The sequence below is a fragment of the Leuciscus leuciscus genome (assembly GCF_965113295.1).
Source record: "Leuciscus leuciscus genome assembly, chromosome: 18".
In the NCBI taxonomy this organism is placed as follows: Eukaryota; Metazoa; Chordata; class Actinopteri; order Cypriniformes; family Leuciscidae; genus Leuciscus; species Leuciscus leuciscus.
Window position 1 is genome coordinate 26483985 of NC_138742.1, and position 12871 is coordinate 26496855.

A 12871-nucleotide genomic window follows, 5' to 3' on the forward strand; every position below is an offset into this window, starting at 1 on the left:
GATGTTTACCTAGATGTTTTATTTATTTATTTCTACATTTGCCATAGTATTGTCGATGGGTTCAATAACACATCCTGCAAAAGGGGGGCCTTGGCCAGAACCTAGTGGTATTTGGGGGGCCTTGTCATGGAAAAGTTTGGGAACCCCTGCTCTAGAGGACTCAGACAGGGCAACTCTCACCTGAAACAGCCGGTGGTGTTGTAGAAGACCTCGTCGTCAATGTGTTTGCTGGTGTTGCTGTCAGACAAATTGTTGTATGGCACCACAATGCTTTCTGTAAGCAGAGGCAGGGCGTTCCTGATCAGCTCTGGCTTCAGGTCATCAGCCGAGGACAGATTCCACAACAAACCTGAACAGATCCGACACCAAAGGGTCACACTGTATTCTTCACAATGTTCTTTTTAAATAGCTTTTGATACACACATTAATATCAAAACACAAAACCAAACCGCGTCACTTTCTTTCATGTTAACTATAAAGGACACCATTCACATACAATGTGATGAGGTCATACAACAACGAATGAAACCCGACACATTCAAATGTTGAACCACAGGAAGGAGTCGAGTGAGAGAGCCACGTCTTACCAGTGAGTTGTTTCTGGGTTTCTGCTACGTTGGTGTTTCTGAGCAACGTCAGAATGGCTTCTAGTCCTTCACATTTTTCTACCTCAATCTTGTTCTTTTCGTCTTTAAAAACTGTGTTGCGCAGTGCAGAGGCGGCTGTCTGTTGCAAGTGTAAATTGTCACTTTTCAGCAACTGAATCAGAGCAGGAATCCCTGCCAACCGCCAAACCTTTTAGTGATACCAAACAACACTTATTAGTCAATTATTTAAATATCATTATTCTTAAGTACATTTAAGATGGACAGATGGATGCATAGACAGATATACACTGATCAGCCACAGCATTAAAACCGCCTGCCTAATATCATGTAGATCTCCGTCTTGCTACCAAAACAGCTCTGAAATGTCGAGGCATGGACTCTACAAGAAGGTGTCCTGTGGTATTTGGCACCAATACATTAGCAGCAGATCCTTTTAAGCCCTGCAAGTTGTGAGGTGGAACCACCGTGGATCGGATTTGTAGGTCCACCACATCCTAAAGATGCTCAGTCAGATTGAGATCTGGGGAGTTTGGATTCAAAGGCAACACCTTGAACTCTTTGTCATGTTCCTCAAACCATTACTGAACAAGTTTTGCAGTGTGTCAGGGTGTATTATCCTGCTGAAAGAGGCCATTTTCATAAGGGAACACCATTGTCATAAGGGATGAACCTTTAGGTAGGTGGTACGTGTCAAAGTAACATCCACACGAACCAGGAACCAGGGTTTCCCAGCAGAACATTTCCTAGAGAACAACACTGCCTCCGAAGCCCTGCATTCTTCCCATAGTGCATCCTGTTGTCATCTTTTCCACCAAGTAAACGATGCAAAAGCACCTGGCCATCCACCTGATCTAAAAGAGAATTCTTCTATTGCTCCATGGTCCAGTTTTGACACTCACTTGCCCATTGTAGGCTCTTTCGGCAGTGGACAGGGGTCATCATCTACCTTAAAATAGCTTGAATTTAACTCTACACCCTTGCCTCATTTAGTATATGCGGTTCTATGAATATGCAAATTAGCCTTAAGATCCTGAGAGTAACTATTTTGTGTACTTCGTGTAAAATAGATTTATTAAAGGAAATGGGGGTGAAATAGTAAAATTCCAATAAAAATACACACCTGTGCCACAATTTATACAGTCGGCATTAACACAGGAAAAATGATAAAATAAAATAAAAAAAAATGCACAAGGGTTACATTTTTCATCAATATGAGCTACAGTAGCTCTGTGTGATCAGACCAGACGGGCTAGCCTTCACTCCCCACATGCATCAATGAGCCTTGGGCACCCATGACCCTGACACCAGTTTACTGGTTGTCATTCCTTGCACCACTTTTGATAAATACTAACCAGTGCTACCCAGGAACACCACACAAGACTTGCCGTTTTGGAGATGCTTTGAACCAGTTGTCTAGCCATCATTATTTGGCCCTTGTCAAAGTCACACAGATCTTTTCGCTTGCACAATTTTCCTGCTTCGAACACATGAAATTCAAAAACTGACTGTTCACCTGCTCCTAAAATGTTGTGGCCGATCAAAATAGATAGATAGACAGACAGACAGACAGATAAATAGATCTTAGCATTTTATCAGAATAATCAACACATTAACTGACAAATTAACAAATCATTTAATTCTGACTAAATTGAATTCTGACTAAAATCTTGGCACATGCAGCAGTTTCCCGACCTCTTCTTTGGCTCCTTCGTTTGTGAAGGTTTGGTGTTGTATGAATGAAGCTCCACGCAGCTGAGAGCTCTCATCCGAGAGTGTCAGATACCTCACTGCTTCCTCCAGAGTGATATCAGGCAATTCTCCACTGGCACCATTCGCACTGAACCATGGTTTTGAAATATGTAAGAGACACAAAATGTAAGGTTTTTTTTGACAAATAAATTTTTTTTCCTATTTCTCTCTAGGTGAAAAAGGATAAAGATTGTAAAATTTGCCAAAAGTTGTTTTTTTAGGCGCACACTAGCAGACAGAGGATGCGAGATAATATTTTAGACTTTACAGTGCCTAGTACTCTAGTTTACCGTATAATGCGCCTTATAATGCATTGTATGGTCTCATGAATAATCGTAACTACAGTTATAATACATTATAATTCACCTTAAAGGCATACATAAAAGCTTTAATTAAACAGTTACCAAAATATCTTATATGAAATGTTTCTATCAAGCATCTAATGTGCTTTTACATAGTACTTTTAGTACATACTGTAGTACTTGGGACGCAGATGTTTTTGCCGAAATAAATTTCTTGCACACTCACCCTGTCTGTGATTGGCTGGAGGAAGGCTTGATGTTAATGAGCTGTGATCGGCTGGCGCTGATCTGCTGGTTACTCTCCAGCCTCATGGACTGGAACTTCTTGGTATTTCTGCCACCTGTCTTATTCCAGGCAAAGTCATTGCCACTGGTCTTCATCCCATTGGATTGAGACTCCACATTCCAGCTCCTCTGAGACTCCCTCTGGGTCTGTCTTCTCACCGTGCTGCGCAAAGACAAGCTGCGACCAGTCTGGGCAAATAAAAAGCAATGATGAATAAAGTGCTAATAGATTAAGAAAAAAAAAAAAAAAACAGTAATACGATTAAATTATATTTATTATCAATATTTATGTTTATACAACTTGAGCTCAATCAGAAAATAATTATGACTCGTCCCTTAGTTTCTGCAACCAAATGCTTTAACTAGAAATGTTAAGCTTGTTTTTGGTCACACTTTATATTAGGTGTCTTTAACTACTATGTACTTGCATAAAAAAAAAAAATCACTTATTATGTTCTATTGCAAAACACTTGTGCTGCTATTGATGTATCACAGACATATCACACACACACAAAAAGCAAGGACATAAGATGATGTATCAGTGGCCGATTTCTTATGTGTTTAAAGCTCTGTTAATGCTCTACAGGAACATAACTCATACTATAACTGGCCTTTCTACACATGGGTAATCTATGGCCAGAAGGAAGAGGGCTGAAATATTGATAGAGTGGGTGGTCTGGGTCATTTAAAGGCACACTATGCAGTTTCCGTACCCCTAGAGTCGCTGTGGAGTACTTGTATTTAACATAACTGTCGTAAATACCACTCGTGCAGAGCCGTCTCTGCACTCTTCCGACCGCACTCTCTTCATTTTCTTCGTCGACTCTGCCATTAATTCACATCTGAAATGCGTGCTAGTGTCTTCCATAGAGGCTGCTTCATATGTTGTTGGTGTATGTGACATCGTGCCGTAAAGCTAGTCGTGATTCTCACAAGATCTGTCGGGACGCTACCTTTCAAACTTGCATTGCTGGTTTAGTCTTTAGTCTCTGGTCTTAGTCTTTGAAATATTAAGGTGGAGAAAGATATCATCACACCACATACTAAAAATATGCTATGGAAAGTTGATAGTCCAAAAAAAGAGTCATTGTCCTTATTAAGCAGTGCAAGAATGTCTGTAGTCTGTACCATCTGCATATTAAAAGTAACGAGTAGTGGTAAATGGACTCTGACCGTCATTTGTGTAGAGAATATAAAGAAATGGGCTGAGTACGCACCCCTGGGGGGCGCCAGTATTGAGAATACTGGTTGGCGATAATGCATTGTCCACCTTTACCACTTGCGCTCTATTAGAAAGAATATTATAAATCCAATGTATTGGTGATGATGGAACTTGCAGACACTGTAGTCTCCTTATTATTACCTGATGACGCTGAATTTAATTAAAAACGGAGTCAATAAAATGAATTCTGACAAATTTTTCATCGATATCCAGATGTACCAAACAGTGCAATAGACAAGCCACTGCATCATCTGTATCTCTCTTCTGCTTATATGCAAATGGGAGACAATCTAAAAATGGTGTAACATATGGAAGCATAATGTTTTTGAATAATTTTCAACATTTCATTACAGGGCTCGCAAAATCGCCTGCCCGACGTCCCGGGGCTATATTGTTTTCCATTCGGGCTACCAAAATGCATAACCGGCCTGCCCGACGGGCTATCTGAAATACTGTTCGTTTCAGTCTTGTTATAATCAGATTCAGCGCGTTCTTCATCTTCAATCCGCAGTGGCTCCGAGCAGAGCGCACGTCAGAAACAGAGGACAGGGTGTGTGTGTGTGTGTGTGTTCATCTGAGTCTCATTGGTCTGTCAATGTCAGAATATTTGAGATGACCAATCAAATCAAAGTAGGCGGGCTTTATATACACAGAAGCTTCTGAGCGCGAATTTGAGCAGAGCGGTCGACTCGCTTCAGTTTACGGTCAAGTGGGAGATAAGATGTAAGTAGCTAAACTAAACATTTCATATTTGACAGTTTTTTAGGTCATAAATGTGAAACGAATGACAAAAATGATCAGACAAACGAATATACTTTTGTCGAATTTCGCCATTTTGAACTGAAAATAGGCCTATGTAACGTGATTAGTTTGCTGTCATTGTGAGGGGACATTAACAGAGCATTAACAAAGCCGTTTTCATGTTGGGCACAAGATTAATAATGAATGTGTACATGTTGAGAATTAATATACAATTTGTAGCCTTCAGTAAATTAAAAAAGTTCAGCTTTAGGAGGGGAAGAGACAGGGCAAGATGAGACTGAGAGAAAAAGAAAGAGTGATGGATAAGAAGGTAGAGCAGGTATTGACAAATAATCTACTGCCCACTGACGTTGTTTTAAAGCTATTTCTTATCCTTTTTTGGCCTTAAAATGTCTTGAAATGGACATATCAGAGAAATGAAAAAAATTAACCCCCTAATAACCTTAAATGCAGGACCTCTTTGATTATAAAGCCCTGTCTACGGCCCTGTATTAGGAATAAGATCAATAATGAATGTGTACATACTGTGAATGAATTTAATAAACTTAGTTAGGCTACCTAGCTTTCCTAGTAGCTTTCAGTAAATTAATGCGTCTGAGAAAATGATTAATAAATCAACCTATCAGATGACCCTATGTTTACTTCACTGACAGACAAAAATGAAAAGCCTATATCAGTCAAAGCTCAGCTTTAGGAGGGGAAGACAAAGAGAATAGGAGTGTGATGCTGATGAGGAGAGAAAAATAATCAGCTGGCCACTTACATCCATTTTTTTTGGCCTTCAAAACATCTTAAAATGCACATATGTAGATCAGAGAAATCTAAATTTTCTCGGGGGTGCCCCCGAACCCCCCTGACTGAGTATGAGTGAGTATTAGACCCAGATTAGACCCTAAACTAAAGTGTTACTTTTTTTTAGTTTTTTTATCATACCCTCATTGGGGGCTGAGCCACAGACATGACTGATTCATGTTCCATACTTGTCACACACATTTCAGTTCAGTTAGAACCAGATGCATATTTGTTGATATTTTGTGTTTTGAAAAAGTTTTTGATTCATTGTTTTGACTCCTAACCAATTTTCTACATTGAAAATAGTTTTTTTATCTGGGCTAGTAAAATTCATTTCGGGCTACCAAAATCTGAAGAGTGCCTGCCCGAAGGGCTACCAGCGATTTTGAAATTTTGCGAGCCCTGCATTATGATAGGGGTTTACGATACAGGCCTGTAGTGATTTAACTCTGATTGATGAGTTTTTTGGGGGAGAGGAATAACAATTGATGATTTCCAGATTTGACAGGTATTGTTGAAGTACAGAGAGATCGAAGGAAGAGAGACTGAAGAATAGGGGTTAATTCCAGGATGCAGTTTTTCAGGATCCAACCCGAAATTCCATCCGGCCCAAATTCCACGGTGGCCGAGAGAGCTCAACGCGCTGCAACTGAAGAAAACACATGCAAATAGAAAAACACCTGCAAATTAAGAAAACATCTTCATCAGTTTCACAACACATGTGTGCTCCAAATACTCAAAACACATCCAAATACAGAAACGCGCTGCAAATAGGACAGAACACAACGGAAATGTTTCCGGGGAACCCAATAAGTGACGGACCCGGCAGGGACGTTTTTTATTGCTCGTGAGCATTACCTATGCCCTAACGTTACTCCCTTAAAAGGGCAGACGGCAGAGCCCTTGAAGTGGGCACTTTGGAGGGAGCGGGGCACTTGTGTGCCATTATGTAGCCGTTTGGAACGGACTTGATGAAGGGAGCAACGAAAGCCAATGTAATTTCCTCATTATTTTCACCTGGGATGTTCCCATGACAACGCAGCGCCGTCTCATATTTGCATTGTGTTGTGAACTTTTGCAGCGCGTTTCTGTATTTGGTTGTGTTGTGAACTTTTGCAGCGCGTTTCTGTATTTGGTTGTGTTGTGAACTTTTGCAGCGCGTTTCTGTATTTGGTTGTGTTGTGAACTTTTGGAGCGCGTTTCTGTATTTGGTTGTGTTGTGAACTTTTGGAGCGCGTTTCTGTATTTGGTTGTGTTGTGAACTTTTGCAGCGCGTTTCTGTATTTGGTTGTGTTGTGAACTTTTGGAGCGCGTTTCTGTATTTGGTTGTGTTGTGAACTTTTGGAGCGCGTTTCTGTATTTGGTTGTGTTGTGAACTTTTGGAGCGCGTTTCTGTATTTGGTTGTGTTGTGAACTTTTGGAGCGCGTTTCTGTATTTGGTTGTGTTGTGAACTTTTGCAGCGCGTTTCTGTATTTGGTTGTGTTGTGAACTTTTGGAGCGCGTTTCTGTATTTGGTTGTGTTGTGAACTTTTGGAGCGCGTTTCTGTATTTGGTTGTGTTGTGAACTTTTGGAGCGCGTTTCTGTATTTGCATTGTGTTGTGAACTTTTGCAGCGCGTTTCTGTATTTGGTTGTGTTGTGAACTTTTGGAGCGCGTTTCTGTATTTGGTTGTGTTGTGAACTTTTGGAGCGCGTTTCTGTATTTGGTTGTGTTGTGAACTTTTGGAGCGCGTTTCTGTATTTGGTTGTGTTGTGAACTTTTGCAGCGCGTTTCTGTATTTGGTTGTGTTGTGAACTTTTGGAGCGCGTTTCTGTATTTGGTTGTGTTGTGAACTTTTGGAGCGCGTTTCTGTATTTGCATTGTGTTGTGAACTTTTGCAGCGCGTTTCTGTATTTGGTTGTGTTGTGAACTTTTGGAGCGCGTTTCTGTATTTGGTTGTGTTGTGAACTTTTGGAGCGCGTTTCTGTATTTGGTTGTGTTGTGAACTTTTGGAGCGCGTTTCTGTATTTGGTTGTGTTGTGAACTTTTGGAGCGCGTTTCTGTATTTGGTTGTGTTGTGAACTTTTGCAGCGCGTTTCTGTATTTGGTTGTGTTGTGAACTTTTGGAGCGCGTTTCTGTATTTGGTTGTGTTGTGAACTTTTGCAGCGCGTTTCTGTATTTGGTTGTGTTGTGAACTTTTGGAGCGCGTTTCTGTATTTGGTTGTGTTGTGAACTTTTGGAGCGCGTTTCTGTATTTGGTTGTGTTGTGAACTTTTGGAGCGCGTTTCTGTATTTGGTTGTGTTGTGAACTTTTGCAGCGCGTTTCTGTATTTGGTTGTGTTGTGAACTTTTGGAGCGCGTTTCTGTATTTGGTTGTGTTGTGAACTTTTGGAGCGCGTTTCTGTATTTGGTTGTGTTGTGAACTTTTGCAGCGCGTTTCTGTATTTGGTTGTGTTGTGAACTTTTGGAGCGCGTTTCTGTATTTGGTTGTGTTGTGAACTTTTGCAGCGCGTTTCTGTATTTGGTTGTGTTGTGAACTTTTGGAGCGCGTTTCTGTATTTGGTTGTGTTGTGAACTTTTGGAGCGCGTTTCTGTATTTGGTTGTGTTGTGAACTTTTGAAGCGCGTTTCTGTATTTGGTTGTGTTGTGAACTTTTGCAGCGCGTTTCTGTATTTGGTTGTGTTGTGAACTTTTGCAGCGCGTTTCTGTATTTGGTTGTGTTGTGAACTTTTGCAGCGCGTTTCTGTATTTGGTTGTGTTGTGAACTTTTGCAGCGCGTTTCTTTATTTGGTTGTGTTGTGAACTTTTGGAGCGCGTTTCTGTATTTGGTTGTGTTGTGAACTTTTGCAGCCCGTTTCTGTATTTGGTTGTGTTGTGAACTTTTGCAGCCCGTTTCTGTATTTGGTTGTGTTGTGAACTTTTGCAGCGCGTTTCTGTATTTGGTTGTGTTGTGAGTATTTGGAGCACACATGTGTTGTGAAACTGATGAAGATGTTTTCTTAATTTGCAGGTGTTTTTCTATTTGCATGTGTTTTCTTCAGTTGCAGCGCGTTGAGCTCTCTCGGCCACCGTACAAGAGCCTTATTCGGTTTGCACTTAAAGAGCTGGAAATAGACATCCTGCCTAGTTAGAAGGGACAAAGTCATGCTCCAATTTGTTCTTATAAATCTTTTTTAAGAACTTAAAAAATTATTTTTGAAGTCCTGATTTATGAATATGAATTGTTAGATGACCTACTCTTGGTTATTGAAGCTCTGAGACTGGCAAGAGCCGCTTTGGTAACTGCAGTTTTCCTCTTTGATTTAGGTATAAAATCAATGATTTACTGGACATTTGACCATACACACGTTTCTTATCCCTGGCGTATTGTGTTTCATTGACAACTGCACACTAACATCCCTCAGGTAAAGGGGAACTTAGCTAAATCATTCACTTTAACCCTCCAATTTACAATCTATTGATTTACAGTATCAATATCCTGGAATTGTGAAATAGTTCATTTTCAAAATTAAACAAGACAGAACAAAACATTCTCTAGATGAAACATAAAGGGCACAATAAAATTGCTCTTCAATTACCTTGTTTACATGAGCATCATTGTTCCATAAAGATCTATACTCTGGTTAAAAAAAAAATATTACTTAGCAAAGAAAAGTGCAATTTAGCTTTTTGACAAAGAATTCAGATTAATATACTGTAGGTTTATGCCAGTTATCTTATTTGAATATCTAGAAATCTGAATATGAGCTTAACTGGCTTAGAGTAATCATGAAAAAATGTTTACATGATGTATATATATATTTTCACAATCGCTAGGACACATTTCTCAATACTTTTCAAAACTCTTCACACAGTTCTCCTAACCAACTTTCAACTTGGCACAGCAGTTCATTTTGTAACCAAAAAAGCTAAAAAAAAAAAAAAAAAACACTTCATTCATGTCTCAAATCAAGTCATTTTTCCTGAACACTAGCAACGTTTTGTCAACCAACAAACACACATTGTCATTTGTCACTCATAAAACAACAACCTAAAAACACACTAACAGCAGGAGCATTACACAATATGGTCTTTAGTAAAATGTCTTCATAAATGAAGAATGACACTCTCTACTGCTTATAATTCACTGCAGCATATGTTACATTATCCATGTTTACATTACTGTACAAAATAATTCCTACATATATATATATTTTTTTTTTACAATTGCTAACAAGCGTTTACCAATACTTGAAGTGCTTTTTTCTAAACTCTTAATGTAGCAACACACCTACATCACACAATTAGCCAAATAGTTCATTTTCTGGCCAAAACCACTTTTTGTGTTAAATGAATACAAACACAAACATTTCAAAATGCTAAAACCTTTTTCTACATATACTAACTCTATCAAAACAGCAAGCCCGACTCAAAATGTAATCATTCTGTCAAAGCACTATACCCAACATGAACACATACTCAATCATAGCCCACTGACTGAATGTGTGCATTCTTGGCAACGTACCATCTAAAAGCGAATGAGTCATTACTTTATTCAATGTACAGTAGAAAAAAAAATAGAAAGTAAAAGAATCAGCTTCATCTAATAGTTCGTATAGTATTTCCTTTTGTAGATTCAGAATATATTTCAATATGGTATTGCTGTAGCAACTTGTCATGTTCAGTTTTGTATTATGTAAGGTTTTGAAAAGAGTATGTACACATGTAAATTGGCCTGTTGGTACACTGAGGTTTGGTGGTGTTTGTGTCTAAGTGAAAAATGTATTCATGTCATGTAAAAGATGTAATCATTGAATTTCGTGCCAAAGCAATGATAAATGATCCACAGTTTAGCTCACATAGACGGCTGTTGTGCTCACTGTGTGAAGAGTTTTAAAAAAGTGACCTAAGTATTGTGTATAAGAAATGTGTCCAAGAGATTGTAAAAAAACAACAAATAAGAATATTCTTGTACATGTACTGTACACGTTTTTAATATGAATGAAAGTTTATAAGAAGTTATGACACATTTATCGTGAATGCACAAATCCATTTCACAACAAACTTTTGAGGCTGTAGCCGCGTGTCCATTACCCTTCAAATTGAGCAAACTGAAATTGAAACCAATGGAAACCAATGGAAACTAATGGAAACCAATGGAAACCAATGGAAAATTGTTTTGTTTTTTCAATTTAGAAAAAACTCCCATATATCGCAAAAAAGTTTTTGCGCTTGCTTGAGGTGTTTTTTCAGGCAATACGAAAAAGGAATATTTCGCACAACTGCAATGGAAACAATGCATTTTTTTTTGCATTTACAGGTCACCTGGTGTACGTAAAAGTCGGTATGTTTGGACAGAAGACGAGACGAGTTCTTCAATAAACTCATAAAAGACAAAAGCATCACGGGAATACTGGATTCTAAACAACAAAGAAATGCCACAATCAAGATCTTGAAGCAGATATGAGGGAGAAACATCTCATCCGTGCCGCTCACAAGTATAAGGGGCTTCCCTTGCCATTAATGCTTGGATATCACCACGTCTCCTTCCATTAAAAATAATGTCTAGTGCGGTTTACAGTACGCAAACCTCACAACATCTGTTGGCGTAATTGATGGGTTGACTTATCGCGAGAGGAAAAAAATGACGTTTTAGTTGCATAACATCGGTTAATGGAAACGTCGTCATGCATTTCGCAATAGTTTTTAATCGACATTTAGAAAATATGGCAAAAGTTTTGTGCAAATTTGTAATGCAAACACGGCTTTTGATGGCGTTGAAAGACAAAACCTTTTTATGCTTTCATATTTCAATAAAAATGTATTCAATATGTGGGCATCTTAGTGTACGTTTACACGAATGTACTAAAAACTTTGCGTTTTTCGCGTGCAGACTACAACGTTGTCAAAGCGATCCCAGTTTACACGGATCCATGAAAACGCTGTATTATTCATGCCAGGCCAGTAGATGGCGATGCCACTTTGTAAAGAAACACTACACACCTATAGACTGAACAATACCATAGACAGTATAAGAAATGGACAGAGTCATCTCATTGGAACTCAATTGAGGCAAGTGAAGCCCATTTTCAGCGATTTTTTAGGACTTCCGTTCCTGACGCGCAGACTCAAACTGAGCTTGACGACGTATATGTGACGTGAGCAACCCGTCTGTCTTCTAGTGGCTGTGGCATAAGAAATCTGAATCATTCCCTTCCGAATCTTGCAGAGACAGAGATCGTGAGTAGGAGGTGTCCATGAGCTAGGAGCAGGATAAACTTTTGCTAGGTATTCTGATTAATTATTTTGTCATTTTGCCTCCACATCTCCCCGATTGCCCGTGAGCTTCTCCTCCCGTCAATACGGTAATCTCTCTACTGCGCGACAGAGAGTCGTGTGGTTATGACGCAATCGTTAGCCTACTTTTACAAAAACTGTTTTTACGGGGCCATAACATAAGCTACAAGGTAATGGGGCATTTTATACATTGTCGTGTTTCTTTAGAAATAAATAATGGACAAATGGAGTCTTTAAATGCCTCAGATGTAAAGTTATTCGCTGTCAAAGTGACGCCAAAATGAATGGGATTCAATGGGATGCTAACAGCAGGTGAAGTTCTGCTACAAGATGGTGGCACGCGGCCGGCTTCAACTTCCGGTCGACTTCCTTCCCGCTTGAACAATACACATGTGCATGACGTCACCTTTTTCACAAGATCAACTATTTGTAGTTTACACATAGATGATAATGGTATGATTTTCTAAAACGTGCACTTTGAAACCCGTTTCTGGCCCCGAAAACACTGTTAAATGAACAGTGCAAATGAACAGCCAAAACATGTAAATAGCCCCATAAACTGAAAAATCAGACACCATTCCTACCACTCTTATCTGGGAAGAAACAACAGCCGGTCTGATCAAAGTTAAACTGCAAAATGCTATTAAGTCATAATAAATGGTCCTGGTTCAGATTGCATCTTGTATCTTGCAATAATAAACAAACTATCATCTCTTTTTTGAAGCTGCCGTTTCGTGAACAATGGAGTGTAATAAAACATAGTAACCCTCCCTCCTCCCTCCTTACGGCTAATGCCAAGCACAGAGCGACAGAGCACCTTATCAGGCATCACACTAAAGTCTCAGCATAAACAAAACACTCTTGGATTAAGAATACACACACAGGGAACAAAAC

The 12871-nt window shown here is 39.3% G+C and overlaps 1 protein-coding gene across 1 annotated transcript in view; it reads right to left on the reverse strand.

Annotated features, from left to right (window-relative positions):
- pkp1a (plakophilin 1a) overlaps window positions 1-12871 on the reverse strand; it is a 41289-nt gene that overhangs the window by 22581 nt on the left and 5837 nt on the right. Inside the window, exons 3-6 of the mRNA XM_082145115.1 lie at window positions 2886-3133; window positions 2301-2445; window positions 588-795; window positions 181-349 (exon numbers count right to left, since the gene is read on the reverse strand). Coding sequence (XP_082001241.1) covers window positions 181-349; window positions 588-795; window positions 2301-2445; window positions 2886-3133 — 770 coding nt within the window. The remainder of the gene's footprint in view (window positions 1-180; window positions 350-587; window positions 796-2300; window positions 2446-2885; window positions 3134-12871) is intronic.